This window comes from Petaurus breviceps, unplaced genomic scaffold, assembly GCF_028583685.1.
Source record: "Petaurus breviceps papuanus isolate PSGF00001 unplaced genomic scaffold, PetGlider_PUasm1.0 91133, whole genome shotgun sequence".
NCBI classification, from domain to species: Eukaryota; Metazoa; Chordata; class Mammalia; order Diprotodontia; family Petauridae; genus Petaurus; species Petaurus breviceps.
In genome coordinates this window covers 18,081,891-18,104,931 of record NW_027187419.1, presented here as the reverse complement: position 1 = coordinate 18,104,931, position 23,041 = coordinate 18,081,891, and the positions used below count along the sequence as shown (strand labels likewise).

The 23,041-nt window shown below is 38.7% G+C and overlaps 1 protein-coding gene across 4 annotated transcripts in view; it reads right to left on the bottom strand.

Annotated features, from left to right (window-relative positions):
- The window catches only part of PDGFD (platelet derived growth factor D), a 337,251-nt gene that overhangs the window by 7,461 nt on the left and 306,749 nt on the right, over positions 1-23,041 (bottom strand). For 3 of the 4 annotated variants that reach the window (XM_069080538.1, XM_069080537.1, XM_069080539.1), the window contains one exon: positions 12,139-12,353. The exons of the other annotated variant lie outside the window; for it this stretch is intronic. In XM_069080538.1, the coding sequence (XP_068936639.1) occupies positions 12,139-12,353 (215 nt within the window). The remainder of the gene's footprint in view (positions 1-12,138; positions 12,354-23,041) is intronic. 4 annotated transcript variants of the gene reach the window in all.

Genomic DNA, 23,041 nt, shown 5'->3' with positions numbered 1-23,041 from the left:
GCCTCCCAACTGCTTGGGGATTTTCCTTGTGTTTTATATTAAGAAACATGAGCAGGGTATATATGTGTTTTGCTGATAAGAAGAGAGATGAATTGGCAGACACTTTCCCAGACAAGACAGGAAAGCCATGTTTGAACAAAGTGGAAATTGGACTGCTCTCCTGGCTGATCACAGCACTGATGTTCAAAGCTTTCAGGCGACGTAATCGTCTTGGGTTCAGGTACACAGGACCGAATGGAAGAAGAAAGCAAAGCTGATTTGAGTAGCATTGAAAGCTAAAAGAATGAAAAGCTTTTATCTAGGCAAGCAAACTGGCTGGTTACAGGTTATCTGGCCACCTTTGAAGGGAAGACACTGGCAAATGGGTTACAGTAGCTCAAGGAAGCCTATTTGCGAGTGCCATAGAACATAGATTTCCTGCCAGCTGGTCCATCAGTCATGGGCTCACAGAACATTTGGAGAAAATGAAACATCTTGAATCAGACCGAAAATGTCTTCTATGGGGTGGAGGGTGGGGTGCAAAGAAAATCAATAACATTCAACCTTACTGAGGCCAAGGAATGCCTCATGTGGACAATTAGAGTTATACAAAAGCAGCATGCCTGTGGCATTGGGTTTGGAAAGGTAGCATGGCCTAGTACAAAAAGTACTGGATCAAGAGTGAGAGGACTTGGGTTTGAATCCTGCCTCTTGCTACTTACTGCCTATATGATCCTTGAAGAAAAAAGGAAAGAAGCATTTATTAAGTGACTACTATGTGCCAGGTACTGGGTTAAGTGCTATACAAATATTTCATTTGATCCTTACAATAACCCAAGGAAGTAGGTGTTATTATTACCCTTATTTTATAGCTGAGGAAACTGAGGCAGACAGTAGTTAAGTGACTTGCCCAGGTCACACAGCTAGTGAGTGACTGAGGCCAAATTTGAGCTCATGTCTTTCTGACTCTAGGGTCAATGCTCTAGCCACTGTACAACCTAACTGCCTTTTGAGTAAGTACTTTCATCTATCTGGAGATCACTTTTCCTAACCGTAAAATGAGAGAGTTGAATTCAATGGCCTCTGAAGTCTCCTCCAGCTCTATATAAAAAGAAACCAATAAAATCCATGACTGTGACCAGATGACATCTAAGGTCCCTGTTAGCTGTAAATGAACTTATGATGCTATCTCTGTGGAGGTCTTCAAGCAAAGACTGATGATCACTTTTCAGGTGTGTGGTAGAAGGTATTCTTAGGTACAGGTTGGACAAGATAGACTCAGAGATTTTATGATGCTAAAGAAAGGATGCTAGAGGCAGGCTTGGCATTCTTGGTCCCAAGATGCACAATCGGAGATGCTCAGTTTTGCATTTGCAAATTACCACATCATGAAGTATATTTAACTACAGTTACTCGCTTCGTTGCCAATAAACCACTGAATGAATTATTGCCATTATGCTATTACACTAATAAAACAATACCATGCATAAGAGTGATCTGCTGAGTTGGGCTCTTGTTTATTGGGCATATAAAAAAGGTTGTTATGGCCTTGTAACAGTTCTCAAATTAATGCCTGACACAGGAACACAAGTGCATATTTCAGAACAAACACATTGTGTAAACCTGGGTCATTAAGACTTTATTTAAGATTCTGCCCAACTTCTGAGGCAGATGGTACATGTTATATGTCATTTCCCCCCTTCAAAATAAGAGAAAGCCCTCCTTCAATTTTTTTTCCCATTTTCCCCGTCTCTTTATTTCCAGTGCCTCTAGTACTTTTGAAAAAAAAATGTGCACAGAATCAGCTTTCTTGAGGGTTCACAATGAGCAAGCCTGAGGAGTGAACATATCACATGAAAGGAAAAGGAAATTATATTATTATATCTGAAGTGATTAATTGTTGACCTTACAGGCAATGGAAATGATGGTGGTTGAAAGATGACACAGTGCTCAAAGAGAAGGATCCACAAGTAGATGACTCAACAAGCCTCATGTTCGTGTCATGCTCACATTGTTATGTTTAAAGGAGCTGGAAAAGGAAGGGGAGTAATAACTAATATTTATGGTGTGTCTTCAAATTTTCAGTGTTTTTTTTTATCCAGGACTTCAGTTGGGGCTCACAACAACTCTCGGACGCAGGTACTACAAGTATTATTATTCTCATTTTGTAGATAAGATGGTTGTTGTTGTCTGTTCTTCCTTCTTGAAGAGGACCAGGGCATCAGGAAGATGATGCCATGACTTGCAGGTGAATTGGATTTAAGTGAGGCAGGGCTATGCATGATCACCAGTCTCACTTTCTCCTCCTACTAAGAGCTAGCATTGTTATATAGTGCCTACTATTTGCCAGGTATTGTACTATGTAGTTTCTTTTTTTTTTTTCTTTTTGGAGGGGGGAAGTCAATGCAATTGGGGTTAAGTGACTTGCCCAATGTCACATGGCTAGTAAGTGTTAAGTGTCTGAGGCCAGATTTGAACTCAGCTCCTCCTGACTCCAGAGCTGGTGCTCTATTCACTGTGCCACCTAGCCACCCCTGTACTAAGTACTTTAGAAATATTATCTGGGGCAGTTAGGTGTTGCAAGAGATAGAACACCAGCTCTGGAGTCAAGGGGGCCTGAGTTTAAATCTGGTCTCAGACACTTGACACTATCTGTGTGACCCTGGGCAAATCACTTATCCCTAATTACCATATGTGTGTGTGAGCGTGTGTATGTATGTAATTATCTGAAGTTAGATTTGAATTCAGAACCTCCTGACTTCAGGCCCAGAACTCTGTCCACTGCTCCACCTAGTTTCTCAAAGAGACTTTTCCCATGAATCTCACAGCTAGAAAGTGCTAGAGGCAGAATGTGAACCAAGGTTTCCTGACTCCAAGTCCAACACTCTATCCATTCAAGAAGAGTATTCCAACCTACAAAGTCACCCCACATTTTCAAAATGCAGCTTCTCTATGTGTGGAAATTTACTTCCATTGGTAAGTTTTCCTCCATTCTTTAGGGATTAAACTATGTAGAAGCTGTTTGAATGGCTATGAGATCATCCTTCATGGCCAATACCTGCTGACTACAATCAACCTCACTGCAGAGAACCTGAACAAATGTCAGAGGACAGTTCTCATAATCAGGAGGTGGTCACTGGGACTGATATATCTGTGAAGTATTAATGGGAATTCCTAGATGATAGTTCCTATGAGGTGATTATGGCAGGAAGGGGAAGTGTGAATGTCAGTGTGTGGCCTGTGCTAAGAAGCTATGCATGTTTTTGAATAGTTTTAGGGTGACTCTATTTACCTTGTGAAGTTTCTCTTTTGAAACTAAAGGGAAGAGAGAAGTGAAAACTGGTTTGAATTAAAAGAAAAGACTTGGATGAAAAAGTAATATCAATGACTCATTTTTATACTGCTTTCAAATTCATGAAGGATTTTGATATTCATAGTCACATGTGAGCCACCCAGTAACTCTGTGAGGTGGAAAAGGCTCCCATTTTATAGATGAAGGAGCCAGCAAATTTCTAAAAGTAGTTTAAATAGCAATCAACTCCAAAGTTTCCATTATGATTTTGAATCTGCAAGGTACTTCAACAGTGTAGGGTATTATCCAACCACCAAATAGTAATTATTTCTCATACCACTTCAGTATGATAAAATTTATAAGAAAGAGTTGAGGGTCGACAGGTTCATACTTAATAATCATAGGATTTTATAAGTGGAAATGAACTTCTTTAACCAATAAGGCAATTCAGGCCAAGAAAGGTGAAAATGACTTTGCCCAAAGACACGTAGCTGTGTGGCAGAGCTAAGGCAAGATTCCAAGTCTCCCAACACCAAGTCTATTGCTCTTTCCAAGCGATAATGTACTACCTCTATATTAGAAAATTGAGAAAGGCTTAATTGAAGGGAAAGGGATATTCTCAAAGGGAAAGAATTCTTGGCTCTGAGCTAAAAGCACACACCAGGACTTTGTATAAGAGCAGTGATATCACAGATGAATATTTTTCTTTTTAAATCATTGCTCCTATTTTCTTGTGTATTTGTGGGCAGGAAGGGAAGTAAAAGGGGAATGGAGATTGTTACTCATTGAAAAAATAACTTTTATTATATTTGTATTGAAGTAAGCAAGATCTCCCATTTAAATATCTGTGGTTTGATGCTTAATGATACTTGGTTATTTATTTTATACATGAAGATAGCTGTACTCATCAACTAGGCCTCATATTATAAACAGAAAGTAAAGACTGAAAAGTGATGTAAAATACCACATTTGTGCTTAGCTGTAGCTCACCTAACATTATTAATAATCCTACAAAAATACAGTATTACATGAAAAAGTCAGGTGGGGGTACAAAACAGGAGCAAAGTTATATATTGGAAATGTCTTTCTGAGAGGCTGAAAATAATCTAGAAGATTAAAATATGTCTTTACAAAGACCTAAGAATATATAATCTTTATATTAGTAATGCAATCTCCTCCATTTACATACCAAAGAATAGCAGAATTGGCCTATTGCAAGGGAGGGAAACCTGCTTCTAATTAATTATCCCTATTATATCCAAAATAATCTATCACTCCATGGGTGATATGCCTAAATGCACATTTTCCATACACCCCCACAACTTCAGGCAGTGTGTCTCTACTTATACATTGGCAGAGAGTATTTTGAGTACTTATCAGGTCATCTAAACAAAAATATGAGAGGGAATGAGAAAAATACCAGTCCAGTAAATGTTTTTAATTGGTCTAAGAAACAAAGGCTCAATTGTGAGCTACTCCAGCTCTTTACCAATCAGGGGAGGGATTTTTGCTCAAGATAGCAGCCTAATAATGTATAGAGGGAGGTTTTAATATGAGGGTGAGGTTTAGTTATTTAATATTAGCAACATTACTGTAAGATGATCAGACTGGCAAATATTCATCCACTTGGGGGTCTTTCTATGCTGTGGAACTGTGCAGTAGCAGAGATGTCTTCAAACAGTGTGGCTATTGCTAACGGATCAATATCTTATCAATTTCTCCGCTGTAATAAGCAAAACAAAAAATTAGCTTCTATTTATATATATCACTCTGCTCTCTCAAGGACTCTGAGGTTTTTTCAAAAATAGAGGTGGTCAGGGTATAAAACAGTGGAAAAAAAGTGGTAGGAATATTAGAAGAATACTAGGGAATACTCTGCAGTTTGTCATTCATTATGAGATTCAGGAAAGAATTGAACATTAAATCAAACTCTTGTTGCCCACTAAAATTCTATGGCATCTACTTTTCTTAAAATTATCTACAATAATTTTATATGTCACATCTTCTTAGATGCTGAGAAAGACTTTCATAAAACCTCAGTTGTGCTAAATATGTTTGTGAGAACAGAAAATAATTCTAAAAGATATGTTTGTACTCTATTACACACACATTCCCCCCCCCACACACACACATGCCCTAAGTCTTCATGTTATAAGAAGTAAGAAAAGTGAAGGAAAGGGGTGAGAGTAAGTCTTATTGCAAGCTCTGTAATTTATGTGTTTTGTTCTTTAAATGCTTTAAGATTGTGCTGAGCCTGGTCACGTTTGCGTAGAGAAGTGGAGGTTTACACAGCGTGAAAAATTCTAGTTACCACCTTAAGGGTGCTCATCCCTCATAGAATCTCATTTCACATCTCATCAGTTACCTCAATGAAATGAGGAACCAAATTTCTCATTTCTGTAACATGGGAATATAGAGGGTAGATGGTCAAGACCCAGGAGTAAGAAGAACAAACAAACAAAAAATCCCCAAATTGTGATTGGAATCATCCATAGTATTCTTTCCTATGAACTAAACCTAAGCTTTATTCCACTTTGTAAAATTAGGTAACTTTTGTTAGGAAAAAAGAATCTGCTTATTTATAGGCACCCCTGTACATAGTGCTAACTGTGTCATATTTGAGAAACATTTTAAGAATCATAGGTGAAACTTGGCTTGGATGTGCATTGAAGGTATGCTGTTGCTGTTGGGCCTAGGAAACAAATACTTTTGTTTTCTGTCACTTGTAATGAGAGAATCATAAAAATGGGAGGTGAGGAGAATGCTGTGCATATAGCATATCTTAATTTTTATCAAAGTTATCAGTGCTTAGTACAGTGCCAAGCACATTAAGGATTTAAAAGTATTTGTTGATGACACAACCTTAAGAGAGACAGCTAACACTCTAGATCAAGTGAACCAGATTAAAATATAATTGGGAAACGTTGAACAAAATAAATGCAAATACAACTCAACATTGATAACGTTAATTTGCTTTTTATGTCAATGGGTTGCCCCTTTCTAATTCTAGTGCTTTCTCTCTGGTAATTATTTCCTATTTATCTATGTTTGTTTGCATGCTGTCTTTCCCTCAATTATACTGTAAGCTCTTTGAGTACAGGGACTTTCTTTTGCCTTTGCACAATGCCTGACACACAGAAGGCACCTAATAAATGTTTTTCAATTGATGATTGAGTTGGACACCAATGGACTAGATGACAGAGATAGGGACCAGAAGAATCTTGAAAGGCTAGAGACAGGCAATTTCATCTGTAAGATGAAATTCAATAAGGATACAGGTAAAATCTTGCACACGGTTGTAAGGTAATCAACAAACAAAAAATCTTCAGAAGTAAAAGACAGAGGACACATGGAGAGACTGCAGCTGTTCTGAAAAAAAGAAGTGGGGTTCTATGAGTCAGGAGAGTGAAGTGGCAGCCAAAAATGCTAATTCAACCTTGGGTTATATTAAGAGGGGGCAAAGGTTCTGGGAATAAGGAGAAGATAGTCCCATTGTACTTTACCCTCCTCAGACCTCATGCATTCAGTTGTGGAAACCCCAGTTTAAGAAGGAGGTTGATAAGCTGGAGAATATCCAGGTGAGGACAACCAGGATGGTGAAGGGCCTTAAGTCCATATCACATGACGATTGGTTGAAGGAAGTGTGTATGCTTAGCAAAAAGAAAAGAAAAGCTGGGGGGAGGTAAGGAGTGACATGGCAGATGTCTTCAAGTATCTGAAAGGCTGTCATGTTGAGGAAGGCAGTACCAGAAGCAATGGGGAGAAGTTGCTAAGAGACATATTTAGGCTCAAAATCAAGAAATGCTTCCTAACAATTAGAGTTGTACAAAAGTGGAATGGGTGACCTCAAGAGGTGGTGGGTTCCTCTTCCTGGAGGTCTTCAAGCAAAGGCGCAATAAGATGAACATTTATTGGGTATGTTATGTAGGGGAACTCATTTATGTGGGGTCAGACTAGATGACTAATGAGGCTCCCCCAAACTCAAATTTTGTGGTTTTCCGAATGTCAATCAATAAACATTTATTATGTCTTTACCATGTGGCAGTCATTGTACTAAGTACTGGGGATACAAAAGACCATCCCTGCCCTCAAGATGCTTACAATCCAGTAGGAGGAGTTCACTTTTTAGGCTTCTCAGAGCTTGGCTATAAAGACGTATTGGCAGATACTTTTAATAAAAGAAGGAATGTTTTGTGCATGTCTGCCCTTTAGTCTCTCCTTGGGAGAAGCAGTACGGAACAGTGGAGACCCTACCCACAGTAGGCTTGAAATGAGACAAACTAAGCTTGAGTTCTGACTCTATCACATAGGAGTAGCGTGGGGCAGATTAAAGTCATGTTACTTCTCTGAACCTCAGTTTGGGGACTAAAACTTGTTACTACAATGAGTTGGCTCAGTGGATAGAGCACTGGGCCAAAAGTCGGGAAGAACTGAGTTCAAATCTAGCCTCAGAGACTCTTAAAAGTCATGTGATTCTGGGCAAGTCACTTAACCTCTTGTCTCAGTTTTCTCAGCTCTGAAAGGGGGATCTCCCAGAGTTGTTTTCAGGATCAAATGTAAAAATATTTGATAAGTACACAGCCAAGTACCTGGCACATAGCATGCACTTAATAATTGCTTCTTTCCTTCCCATGTAGGATTGTTGTGAAGAAAGTTCTTTGCACACCTTAAAGTGCTACAGAAATATGAGCTATTGCAATTGCCCATTATTGAAAAAAACACACTGACTTCCATATATCTATTGGAAGTACTCACCTGCCAGCCACCATCTTTTGGAGCTAGCAAAGAAAAGGTAAAAGCAGAGTCTTTTACCCTCTTCACAGCTCTTGCATCCCTGGGTTTCAACTTCCTCTTGTCTTGCATCTGAGTTCCCTTTCAGTTTTAAAACTTTGATCCTGTAATCTCTATTCCCACTCCCAATAATGTTCCCATATAGTCCTTTCAACATTATGGATCTCAAAAGAGGCAGAAAGATCATCTAGTCCTACCAATGCCTGAATAAGAAACTCCTCCACAACATAAATGTCTTTACTGAAAGACCTCTATTGAGAAGAAACCTGCTAACTTCTGAAGGAACCCATTCTATATATCATCATCACCATTTTTATAACTTTACTTTTTAGGGGTTATTTCCTGACATTCAGCTGGAACCAGGGGTATGCTGGTAAATGTTTAACTACTGGCTTTCTAAAAATGAATGACACATTTTGGAGTTTAACATTTTCTTAATCACTTTCTCAAGTCTAGAAAATTAACAAAATAATAATTCAGATTTTAATTTGTAGCTTTTGCTGAATTCCATGATGTAAATGCTGAAAATTTAACAATGTGCTTTTGTGAGCTGGTGTGAGTTAATTCTAAAACATCCTTTGATGGAACCTCTCTCTTTTTGTAACTTCCATCTATTGCTGTTAGTATCCTTTGGGTCAAGCAGAACTAATCTAAATACCTCCTCCCTATGGAAATCACTCAGATACTTTAAGAGGGCAGTGATCATGTCTTCTTTTCATCTCTTATCGAGGCTAAACATCACCAGATTCTTCAAGTAATCTCTGGCATGGTCTCCAGTCCTCTTGGACTGCTTTGTCTAGGGATGTAATCCAGCCTGTCTGTGCCCTTCCTAAAAATGTAGTGCACAGAAATGAACCCAATACTTCAGTTGTAAACTAAAGCAAGGAAGAATATACAAGTGGGACTATGATTTTCTTAAGTTTAGATACTATTCCTGTCTTAAGATAGTTTAGGATGACATTCGTTTATTTTGGCTGCCATGTCTTATACCGACTCTGTAATCTATTAAAATCCTCAGTTAGTTTTACATAAATTGTAATCTAACCATCCTCTCCCATCTTGTTATGAAAGGGATTCTTTCAAATCCAAGAGTAGAACTCTACTTTTTTCATAACTGTTTTTTTTTTTAAGATTTGGCCCATCTGTTAGGATTTTTTGGTTGTTGACTTTGTTAGCTGATTGATATGTTCACTATCTTTCCTAGCTTCAGGTTATCTGCAAATATGATATGCCTTTAGCTGAGTTATTGATAAAACATTAAAAAAACAACAACACTGCAAGGCTAAGAGATTCCTAGGTGCATTTGCCTTAGATACCTATCTCCAACCTGGCATGGACACATTAATGGCTACTCTTCTTCTGATCGATAGCTCCTCCCATCACCTCCATTTAAGGATGCCAGCCATATCACTTTCTTCTCCAGGTGTACTTGGGTTTTCCTCTACCACACCCACCCCATGCACCAGGTATCCCCCTCCCTCTTTCCTTTCCAGCTTACTTTTATGCACCATCTTCCCTGTGAGATGGTGAGCTCTTTGAGGCCAAGGGCTGACTTTCTTTCTACTCATTTGCATCCCCAGAAATTAGTATAGTGCCTGGTATGTGGTAAATGCTTAATAGATGCTTGCTGACTGACAATTGTCCCCCCATTCCCAATTACAGAATGGCCTAAGCTAGATCTCCCCATGATGTATCATAAAGGTAGCATAATATTAATAGCAACTTATATTTATATAGTTCTTTAAGGTCTACATATGTTTTATATATGTAATATCTCACACAATATGCTTCCCCTTTTTTGAAAATGAGGACATTTGCCTCTTTATACCATTGTCACTAATCTCCCTTATGCATAGATCTAATCATGTCACTACTCTGCTTAAGAGTTATTCAGTGGCTCCCTAATCCCTAAAGAGTAAAATTCAAACTGCTTTCCTGGGACTCAAGTCCTACTATTATCTCATGACAGACTTTCATTTCAATCTCATTTCTTTCTATCCCTCTTTATTCAAATTATGTTCCAACCAAACCGGACTGTGATCTGCCCTTAAAACCTGAACCCAATTGTCATACCTATGTGCCTTTGTGAAAATCATATTCTCTACTCCGTCTTTATTTGCCTCCTCCTTAAATTCCTATTCATTCTTTAAAGTCCTACTCAAATTGTACTTAAGTCAGAAAGGCTTCTCTGATCCCTTCTGTTAGTACCACTTTTCTCTGCATATCTCACATAGATTTTTTTCTATAACACAATGCACTTATGAGTTTTCTTTTTACAAGACCTGTTATTTAATCAATATAAGGATGTCTGGGTGAGGAAATTTTTCTACCAACACAGGTCACACCTCCTCTGCACTATATAGTCTTAGAAATTTGCCTGCCCAGGATCACAGAGCCAGCATGTATCAGAAATGAGAGTTGAACTCGGGTCTTCCTGATTCTAAGGCCAACTCTCCATCTGGTATGACATAGTGCCCCTCATGTAACATTACATCTTACACATATCTCTGTTGGAGTAAAGTCTTGTGGGAGACGGATTTACTTTTATTGTACTATAATATCCTTGAAAACAGGGGCAATGACTTATTGAAATCTTGTATTTTCTTCTGCCCTAAGGATGTGTGCACACAAAGGATACTTAATAAACATTTCTTGACATTGTCAATCTCTGCCTTCTGAGATAAGAGTTAAACACATACACATACATACATACACACACACACACACACACACACAAATTAAAGAGAGTTTAAGACCGAGAACCAGTTCTAGTTCTTCCACAAACTAGTTCTGTCACCTTGGGCAAATATTTTCACGTCAGTTTCCCCATAAGTATAATGAAGGGGGTGGGTTCCAGAATCTCTAACGTTCATTCCAGCTCTAACACTCTAGGCTTCTATGATACTCTGGTGACTGGGAATGGAATATAAATGAAAATAAGCCTGTACAATAACATCAAAGTCTTGGGCACTGAGGACTATAACTCAAATTTATCACTAACTTGATACATAGTTATTTCACAGATTATTTTGGTTCCAGCTATGACTGGGTTTTTGTCCTCAGGGTATGACTAAACACCACAAAATCCAGGTTCTTAGAAGTGAAGGAAGGCATCCAATTCTGAGTTCATTAAGTCATAAAGTTCAACGAAGAACAAAGATCGGCAAATGGCTGGACAAACCTTTGCATTCTCTGGATATGAGTGTCTGCCTCAGGAAAACCATGGGGAGAAGCAGATATTATTTTGGCCAAGAAAATAACAAATTAGCAACATCCAATAGAGCCTGAAATAATGTGGTTTCTCCCAAGTAAACCAAACATAATCATATTCATCTGCAACCTCATTTTCATATACTTAGAAAGCTTTTTGAGGATAAAAAATATTACCTGAATTTATCTGGAGTCTTCCATGTTTCCTTAGAGGCTAGGAAGAACCTATTCAGTCACAGCAAATCAGATATTCAAAAGTTAAGGTAGCACTTTTCCTGTGATAGAATAATGTGATGTGGTAGATAAAGAGTCACACTTGAAGCCAGGAAGACCTGAGTTCAATTCCCACCTTTCACACATGCTAGTTATGTGATTCTAGAAAATTCATTTAACCTTTTTGTGTTCTATTGAGGCAACTCTCTAAGACTAAATGTTGTAGAACTGTTGACCTGCACTAGTGGAGGAAGCTTCCTTACTTGGTTCATCATAGTGAAATTGCAGGTCCAGTCCCTATCTCCAGTTCCTGCTATAGAGTAAGATGTTACCTTTTTTTTATATTGAAAGTACATCCAGAGTGAGCAAAGGTCTCACTGATGACTTATTTCCCTGCAGTTTTTATCATGCTTGTTGTTAGACTTAATGAACAAAAGTGGATATTGCCCATTGCTTCGAAGAGCCTAGAAGTTGCAGTGACATCCTAGAAATAAAGAGACAAATAATGTCTTCTAGGAGGGAGCAAAAATAACCTGTGGGGATCCCCAGAAGCTAAAATGAGTAATAAATGTGAGTCGGAGCACTCTGCATGGCTGATATAGATGAAGAGAACAGAGCACAGCATTCAAAAAAGAAAGGCCCTGAGGAAATACCTCGTGGTACTTTTTCACAGTCTTCCCTGAGGAGCATGTGCAGGATTTCCAGTTATTAGATCCACAGCCACAGTTTCCACCGCAGCGCTGGACAAGAAGGCACCGTGGAAAGAAAACGACATTGGTCAGCCTGAGCTCCTCTCTCAAATTGACAGAGTAGTTCCTTGGAGTGCAACTGTAGCGCTTGACGTCATCATTCAGCCGGTCCAGGTCCACTGCAATGCAAATAACATCTGTGCAGACATGTATTTTAAAAATTCAAATGAAAGCATTGCTGAGCCCCTGTGTGTCTGGAGGGCCAGTTCAGCCTTTGGATGCAAGCCCACTACTCTACACACCTAACAAATGAGACTCTTACTTCTGTCAGGATCTTATCTGCCCTCCAAAAATAATAAAAATCTTGGCCAAGATCTATAACAGGCTCAAATTTCTTTATGTCATTTTTCATCTAATCATTTTTTTTTTTAAGCGGGTGGGGTGGGGTTAGGGTTGACTTTCTCTGCAATGCAAAATTTTTAAAAAGCAGAATGAAAATTAATATTTAAAAAAATCTTGATAACAATCTATAGATAATAGAAATTATACAGAGAATATTTTAGGAGGGAACTTGAGAATTTTAAGGGAGAAAAGTCATATTTTAAAATGATATCTTTAGATAAAGAGTGAGCCTTAGGTCAGGGAGACCTAGATTCAAGTCCTGACTCTGCAACATACTATGTGATTGTAGACAAGTCACAACCTCTCAGGGTTCCTAGATAACTCTTTACAACTAGAAGTTATAGTACATAAATGTATTATTGCTGATCAGAACAGGTAGAAGGAATTTCCACATGGGGTTTCCTTAACAAATCAGCAGATAAAATCACAATCTGGACCTTCCAATGCACATGTATATGTATATATATATGTGTATATATTGATATATTTATAATTAGTGTCAGAGCTGTTTTACATCTACCTGTGTCTATTAGTTTATATATTTATTTTATTTGGAAATATAAATTTCTATCATGCCAATGTCTTTATTACAGTCCCTTGCTACAATGAATATGTGTGCAAAATGAAAGGCATTTATTAAATGCCTATCATGTACCAAGCATTGTGCCAATTGTTGGATATACAAATAGAAAAGCAAGCTCTAAAATCCAAAGGCATAGTGGACCTTTCCCTGCTCACCACACTGTGGTATAGGATTAGAAGGGAGGATCCTGAGGAGTTCCTCAAGCCTTTTTCTATTAGTACTTCAGTATAATTAGTTTGTCCAATCATATTCCCACCTTGGTGAGAAGGGAAAGCCTGAATCTGAAGGGATGAAGTATGTGTCCAGTGGGAACAGAGGTAGGGAGATGGCAGCAGCAAAAGGTTTGTGTATGTGTGTGTGTGTGTGTGTGTGTGTGTGGTGTACATACAGAGGCTCAAGTGGAGCACTGTGGAGGAAGCTTTTGGGACTATCTCCAGGAGAGCTCTTGGCCTACACTCTACCAGCTTCCACACGAAGCAAGTGATCAATAATTCCTGCATTTATTAATGGCATGAGTCAATACTCACACATACAAATGGATTAATTTATTAATTTTGCCTAATAGCCTCAGCTGTTTGGGGAGGGGGGCGGGATTCAAGTCTACTAAGAAATAATTCTCCAAACTTCTGAGTGGATCAAAATGATTTATTTATGTGAAATAAAAATTATTTTCTGTTTCAATATTTTTCAACCCATAATCTCAAAATCCTGAAACATATACTTTTGTCCATCCATCTATTCATCCATCCATCCATTCATCTAAAACCTTTGGGAGCTAGGGACATGATTTCAAATATTCCCACAAGAAAAATGATAGGAGTAATTCCGCTTGAATTCCTTGGGATTTAGTCACCATTCCTTAATGTAATTAACTTAAGCCATGACAAAAAACCCTAGGTATATTTCTAGAGAGGAAGGAACCTCATGCAGATAATCCACAAGACTGAGTGGTACAGGTTGGTCATCAGCTGCCACCTCTGACATTCTCAACCTTACTTGTGTCTGGTCACTGAATCTTTCTGGCCTCAGTTTATGCAGCTACAAAATAAGCATCCTGGGGGTGGTGCTGAGCTAGACTAGATGACCTTTGTAATCCCTTCCATTCTAGATCCACAAGTCAATGATCCTATGAACTGAGGCATCCCTGAAAAATGATCTGATCTCTAGTTCCAATACTAGAGTATCTGAGGGAGCCTAAGGAGGAATAAATGGATCATTTCCTAAGACCGAGGGCAAAAGTCAAGACTCATCTCCGTGAGATGTTTTTACATTATTGACTGCCCACTATGTGCCAGGCATTATTCTAGGTACTGGATGCTACAGAGTGGTATAGTTGAGAGGGCACTAGATTTGGAGCCAGAAGGTATGGTTCACATTCTAGCTCTGCTACATATTACCTCGGCCATCTTGGGCAAGGCTTCACTTTCTTCACTTATGAAATGATGACACTATCTAAGGTCTCTTCCAGGGCTTTGCACAGAGTACATGATCAGCAAATGTTCACTGAATTGATTTAAACTCAAGCTCTAAATCCTGTGAATGCTTCATGGTCAGTTGCCCATTTATTTGTAATGCTGTTAGTCACTAGCATCATTTGAAAACACGCACAGAAAATAGACTTCACTAAATTTACTGTCCTATAAAGAACTTTTATTGTTAAGAAATAATGGTGAAGAAGAGTAAAGAAAAAGGAAAGTATGGAGATCAGCTTTTGTCTTCCTCCACTAAATTCATAGGTTTGGAGTGGGAAGGGATCCATGAGGTAATTTTGTCCAATCTCCTCATTTCATTAATGAGGAAAAGGAGGCCCAGAGGGATTAAATGAATTGCCTGAGATCATATAGGTAACACGTAGAAGAACAGAGATTAAAACCCATAATCTCTGATTACAGACATCACACCCTTCCCACTGTAGCACAGTACCTCCCTTTATTAATATGAAGAAGAGCCAAAGAAACTTGTCTGTGATATTGAATGAAAGTTATACACACATGTGTGTACATACATATATACATGTCTAATATGCACATATACATACACATGTATATATATATACATATATGTATATTCTATTTGGGGTATACAAGTGACTTTTAGTATCTGGTAGCGTCATAGGGCTACATCATTGCCAAAGACAGGGACTACAACTTGCCCTGTGATATGCAAAGTCCAGGCAATCACATGAGCTCAAGAGTACAAAATAATTATTTTACATACTTCATTGTTTTGTTTCTGTTTTTGCCCCCTTGAGTAAAGACATGCTGTAGTCTAGCTGTAATCAATCCAGATTTAAATTGAATGAACTCTGTCTTGGGAAAGGAACCATTTTATCGCTGCAAAAGCCCTGAAAATAACTGCAAGCCAGCAGCAAGGATTACATAAATGGATTAAGAAGTGCCGCAATCATCCATTACAAGTGTCACCTTGAGATAAATACTGATGCACACTTTTGCTGCTGGCCGCAGGTTATGAGACTTGTGTAAGGGGCTGATAGAGTGGACCAAATCCATTGGCTATGATTATTGGAATACATTTGGATAACTTTGTGAAATGAAGAAATGCTATGAGCAGGGTAGGGAAACCTCTTCATAGCTTGAATGGGGGCGGGGAGGGGCAGTGCTTAGCCCTGACCGAGACAGGGCCAGTCAGGTAAGTACTATGGCCAATATGTATTTCTGCTTCAGGTACACATTTTGATCCCCCAATGCATATCCAAGGACATGACAAGCTGAATTCTACTTAATTTGATTTCGAAGGATCCTATAAAACAGGCAAATGTGCTTTTCCAAAAGAACTCCTCCCTCTGAAAACTGAGAAATGCAGTTTTCCATGGTTGGTTGTACTACTGTTTTACTGTCCTGGAATCAGTTCCCTTCCTCACCCAACACAAGGAAGATATTTACAATACAGTCAGTTTCATGCATCAATTCACTGATGTGACTAAAAAAGTAGCTGAGGCCCGGTGTGATTGGTATGAAATCCAGCTGACTTACTGATCAGGGGATTGAAACCACTGAGGTACTTAATTTAGAACTAGAACTAAAAGGTTCTTCTGGCTGGATGCAAATAACATCAAAGCATTATTACAGACTTTTTGCGGGAGATATTGGATTTCTAGTCAAAGGAGACTGATTAAGCAGTGCACCAGAGCAGGGAGCCAGACGTGAAACAGAACAGCAATTAGATCCTTCCAGTCCCTTCATGTGGGAGGGAGCACTGCCATGTGAATAACATGGGAATGAGCCTCCTGGGAAGGAGAGAAACTGCTGTGCAAACTCAGATAGCATGCTTGTGTTCATTCATGCTTTAATCTATAGAGTTTGGTATTATAGATCAGCAGAGATACTCCTATCTAATTAAGAGGTTCATTATTTTCAGCTAATTTCTCCCATTTTGCTAAGGTGTATGCAGCTTTACAGTCTCTAGCTGGCTGTCATTTTGATTTTCAAGTCTGATTTTCAGAGGGATCTGTAAGCACCAGTCGGGTATTTTTGGTTAAGAACTAACATCCTGTTAGGAAAGTTGAAAATGTATATGCCATTCACAGGTTTTCTTTTAGAGATTTTCCACAACAGATTGCATGATATGATGGATGGTGTCATTTCTACTTTTCATCTACAGCTTCAAACTACAATCAAAATATCTGTGTGGATGTGCACATCTAGGCTTGGAGGGATTCGCTGGGATCTGGACACTTGATTGGGAATGTAACAACAACAATTACATGGGAGAGACATTTATTGTTTGGTTTATTCATATTTTTCTGATACAGTAGGGACTGGGCTTGGGAAGGAAAGATGGTTAGGTTGTTTCCTCCTGATCCCCAGCAGAAAGTCAGCATAGTGAACTGAATGGAGCTGTGATTGTGAAGTCTGCCTCAGACACTTATTAGTTATGTGAGCAGGTCACTTCAGTCAATCAGTCAATCAACATTTACTAAGCATCTACTATATTGGGAGCACAGTGGTAAGTGATGGGATACAAATAAGAAAAAAAAGAATGGCAATTCCTGACCTCAAGGAATTTATAATTTAATGAGGGAAAGTTGAAGAAGGTATCTGATAATCTTTTAAAGCACTTTTAACCTCTTTATGCCTCAGTTTTCTTATCTGCAAAATGAAGAATTAAGACTAGGTGACCTGGAGGTTCCTTCCAGCTCTAAATCTATGATTGTATAATCCTTAGTAAATTCAAGGAGCCTTTAAAGAAGGTCCTGAGCACAGCTTGCCACCACCTCCCTGCTCAAATGGTTTGTATTGTTAAGTGTCCAAGTCAAGTCAACTAACAAGCATTTATTCTACTTCTTATTGTTCCATTTAGTCCAACTCTCTATGGCCTTATGAATATCATCCATGGTTTTGGTTTTGGCTTTTTTGACAAAAATATGGGAGTGGCTTGCCATTTCCTTCTCCAGTGTGTCTCCATTTTACAGATACATAAGGAACTGAGGCAAATAGGGGTTAACTGGCTTGTTCAGGATCACAGTCAGTATCTGAGGTCAGATTTGATCTCAGTTCTTCTTGACTTTAGGCCCTGTGCTCCTTCCCCTGTATCATCTAGCTGACCTTTTATTCTGTTAGGAATGAACCAAACTATTGGGCCCCTACCATGTACAAGATGACTATGCTGGATCTTGGAGGAGATTCAAAACTTAGATCAGACATTACCCCTGACTTCTTAGAGTGAATAATCTTTTGTGGGTTATGACAATTATTCATAATAATAGTATGAAATACTACATGTTCAGTGCAGTAGAGGGGCACAAGGGACTATGTGAGATGCCAGGGGGAAAAGACTATAAGGTCTTGTGACATAGAAGAGGGAGAGTCAGAAAGATCTGGGTTTGAATCTTGTTTCTAATACTTACAGGTTGTCTGACCAAAGGTAAGTCATTTAACTGCCCACTGTAAAATGGGGATAATAATCCCTATGGTGTCTACCTCATAGAGTTGCTGTGAGGCCCAAATGAGATAATTTATGTAAAATGCTTTGCAAACTTTAACACTATTTAAATGTAAGTTATCATTATTAGTAGCAGTAATAGTAATAATTATTATCACTGTGATTTCATCAATTGGGGAGATCAGGGAAAAAATTCTGGTGGAATTGTAATTTGAGCTGGGCTTTAAAGAATGAGTAGGATTTCAACAGAGGTAATGAGAAAGGAACACTGAAAAAAGGCAGTGAAATAGTAAAGTATAGGGTCTTTATGAAACACAGGGAGTAGTCCTCTTTAGTGAAAGTAAAGAAAAATCTGACAAAAGTACAAGATAAGGCTAGAAAAATAGAATGGCACAAGTTTGTGAAGGTCTAGGAGAGGTTAAGGAGTTTGCTGAGTTCCAATAGTGAATCACTGAAGAGGTTTCTGCAGATGAGACACAAGCTCAGACCTGGGCATTACATAATTCTGCCAGCCCTATGAAAGACAGATAGGAACCAAGTAAAGGTGTGGTGAGAAAATCTACTGGGTAACAGTAGTCTAGGAAGATGGTAATGAGAACTTGGATTAACAGAGTACTGGTGGGTCTTGACAGACACTATGGAAGTAGAATGAATCAACAGAACCTTATAACCATTTGGATGATAATTGCAACAACAACAATTTTAATGTTCAGTCATTTTTCAGTCATGTCTAACTCTTTTTAACCCCATTTGGGATTTTATTGGCAAAGTTACTGCAATGATTTGCCATTTTCTTCTCTAGCTCATTTTAGAGATGAGGAAACTGAGACAATAGTAAGTGACTTGCCCAGGGTCACACAGCTAGTAAGTGTTTGAGGCTGGATTTGAATTCAGAGAGACTTGAGTCTGTCTGACTCAAGACCTTGAACTCTATCTACTGCACCACCTAGTTGCCCAACCACAATAATAGTATTTATAGAGCACTTTAAGGTTTGCAAAATGCTTTACATAAGTTATCTCATTTTATGAGTGAGATTAACAGAAACAATAAATTCAGAAGGAAGAGCAGATATAAGGAGGAAATGTAATGATCTTGGCTTTAGAGATATTGAGTTTGAAGTAGCAGTGGGATATCCAGTGGAGATACCCATTGGGAGCCCAGAAAAGAGATTGAGGCTTGATACATAGAGTTTGAAACCATGTAGTGGTAACCATTGAAACCACGGGAGTAAATTAAATTTCCAAGAGAGAAGATAGAATATTTTATAGGGCATATGATCTAGGGCACAGTGTAACATAAACCATGTCATTTTTAATTCAGGTGAGTTGTTGTACAAAATTCGCTGACAAAGCAAAAGTCATAGTTAAACCTAATCCTATGATGCTATACCCCTCTAAGATCCATAGATACCAGATGATTCCTGTGGTAGTCTTTGTGTGAGTAATTATTAGCAGCAGATGAAGGAATACAAAAATGAAAGAAGTCATCATGGTATTAGAAGACACATGGCTTAAAAAAAAGACTCATTATGAATGGAAGAACATTTCTAAAATATTGGTTCCCTTGCCAGACAGAACATTTATATAAGATAAAGCAATATCTTTGTATATGAGAGGGACAAAAATGATTTTTATGTGAATGTTGGATAAACCATTTCAACTCTTAAGGGTGAGCTTTCTTGTTTTCAAAATAAAAGGTGGAATTAGACCAGCTGCTGCTTGAGGTCCTTTCCAGTTCTGAATTCTATTATCCATGAACATGTAGAGAGAAGAAAAGAGATATGAGAAGAGAACCTAGAGGCATGCCAATATAAAGGAATCTAGAACAGGAAAAAGAGAGTGAAGTAGACAGAGGAAGAATAGTTAGAGAGTTGGGAAGACAGTTGGAAGAGTATACTGTCCCATGTTAAGAGAAGACAATGTATTGAAGAGGAGTAGGTAAGTAAATGTCCAATGCTTCAGCAGGGTCAAGGAGAATAAAGATTGATTTAAGACTTCCTCAGTGATAAGGAAGTCCCTGATAAACTTTGGGACAATAGTTTGATGATGGAAACAAGATTCAAAGAGGTTGAACAGAGAAGCTATCAGGCATGGAGCTATCAGGCAAAAATAACATTTTAAAGAAGTTTAGCAGTGAAGGGAATGAAAGATTGGACAGTAGCTGGATGAAGTGGAAAGGTCAGAAGAAGGCTTTTTTTTTTCATTTTTCTGAAGGAATAAGGAGATATTTAAGCAGATGAGCAAGACCTGGTGGCACAGAGAGAACCTAGAAAGACAAAAGAAAGAGTTCATGACATCTGGCACAAGGTCCCGGAAGAGGTGGAAAAATAGAGGGTTACAGATAGAAGGCCTGACTTAAGCAAATAACTGGGATGCCTCTTGCTGAGGCAGGTGGAAAGGAGAGGAAAATGGGTGATAAAGGTTGGGGACAATAAGAGAGAAGCTAAGGAAGTTCCTGTTGGATGGTGAGGATGGAGAGCTATTTTTTTGGTGACTGACTCAACAATGTAAGCCACAATATCTGTCAGTGTATCATGAATGGGTATTCCCTCTAAATTGATTCGGTCAAGTTGGTAAACATTTATTAAACAAATACTCTGTTACAGGCACTCCAAAGCTTTAGGCATATAAAGAAAGGCAAAAACAGGCTTTGTCCCTAAGGAATTCACAATTTAGCATGGGAAACATCATGTACACACGGGAATATCTAGAATAAACACTGATTCCAGTCAAAGAACCTGACTTTAAGGAAGTCACTGAACTTCCCTATGGCTTAGTTTCCTCATCTATAGAATGAGGAGGTTGAATTATTTCACAAAGTGATCTTATCACCTCTCATGTTTCCAATTATTATCTCTATGCAGATGACTTTCAGATTTTCTTGTTCAGTCCTAACCTCTTTTGGGGCAGCTAGATGGTGCAGTGGATAGAGTACCAGGCCCAAAGTCAGGAAGACTCATCTTTTTGAGTTCAAATCTGGTCCCAGAGTGTGACCCTGGGCAAGTCACTTAGCTCTGTTTGCCTCATTTTCCTTATCTATAAGATGATCTGGAGAAGGAAATGGCAAATCACACCAGCATCTTTACCAACAAAACCCCAGATGGGGTCATGAAGAGTTGGACGCAACTAAAAATGGCTGAACAACAACAATTACCTCTCTCCTGACCTCCAGTCTCACACCTCCAGCAGACTATTAGACATTTTGAATTGGAAGTCATAAAAGACATTTTGAACTCTATATCTCCAAGTCTGAATTCACAACTGGCCACCCTCTCTAGGAAGTTTTCTTATTCCAAATTTTTGTATTACTGTTGAGGGCACCACCATTCTTCCAGTCACTCAGGCTTGTAATTTAGATGTCATTCTGGATGTCTCACTCTGTCTTATTTGCTATTTTCAATCATCCAATTGGGGCCAAGTTCTCTTCTTTCTACCTCCTTTTCATACCGCCCCCACCCTAGTTCAGACCCACATCACTACATGCCTAACCTATTTTAATAGCAATAGCCTGCAGTCTTCCTGTCTTAAGTCCCTCCATATTCAAATCCATCCTTCATTCAAGTGTCAAAGTGATTTTCCTAAAATACAAGTCAGACTATATCACCGAGCCAATAAACTCCAGTGGCTCCCTATCACTTCTGGGTTCAAATATAAAATCTTCTGTTTGATTTTTGAAGTCCTTCATAATTTGCCCCCTTTCTATCTTCTTATACCTCATTCCCCTCTATATCTTCTGTGGTCAGGCGACACTAGCCTCCTTCCTGTTCCTTATATACGATGCTTCATCTTCTGACTTTAAGCATTTTCCCTAGCTGCCCTCTATGCCTGGTATGCTTTTCCTCCTTATATTTCCCTCCTAGCTTTCCTGGCTTCCTTCAAGGATCAAAGCCCTACCATCTGCAAGAAGTCTTTCCCAGTCCTTTATATTAGCTCCTTCTCTCTGAGATTATCCCCAATTTATCTTGTTTATACCTTCTTTGTACATGATTATTTTCATGTTGTCTCTCTCATTAAACTGTGAACAAATTGAGATTGGGATTGCCTTTTGTCTTTCTTTGTACTTAGCACAATTTCTGGCATATAAAAGGTGCTTAATAAATGACAGTAGATTGACTGAATCACTCAGAAGCCTCTTTCAGTCTCTAAATATATAGACCTATGATCACCAATAAGTGATCCTTCTCTGTCTGAACACTTATGCTGATGGGGAGCTCACTACTTCCCAAGGTAGCATGTTCGAAGTAGAAGATATCTAATTCGGTTTCTATATTAACCTCAAAGTTCCTGGTGGCAAATGATCATTATATACAGATAAACAAATCAAAGAACTGCATGGGCACTTTGCCCTGTGCATTTCCTTTACTATGTTAAATAACATTTTATAGACTTGGAGCTTGGAGGGACCTTAACAGTCATCTAGTCTAGTCCCCTTACATTAAAGATGGGAATTAAGGCCCAGAGAGGTTAAATTAATTACCCAGGGTCATACAGGTTGCTACTGGATTTGAACCCGGATCTTCTGACTCCAAACCAGGTGCTCTCTCCACTTCACCTATTCACTCACTCACTCAATTCAACAAGCACTTAGTAAATGATTATTGCTATTGTTCAGTTGTTTCAACATGTTTGACTTTTCATGATCCCATTTGGGGTTTTCTTGGCAAAGATACCGGAGTGGTTTGCCATGTCCTTCTCCAGTTCATTTGACAGTTGATGAAACTGAGGTAAAGAGGGTTAAATGACTTGCTTACTTACAGGAGCATATAGCTAGTGTCTGAGGCTGGATTTGAACTCAGGTCTTCCTGCTCTATCTACTGCCACCTAGCTGTTATGACTATTTTGTGCTAATTTCTGTGAATACAAAGACAGAAATGAAATAATTCTTGCCCTTAAGGACCTTACATTCTAATGGGGGAGAAAACATGTTCACATCTGAGTGTACAGAAAATACCCACAAAGTGAATATAAGGTAGTTTGGGG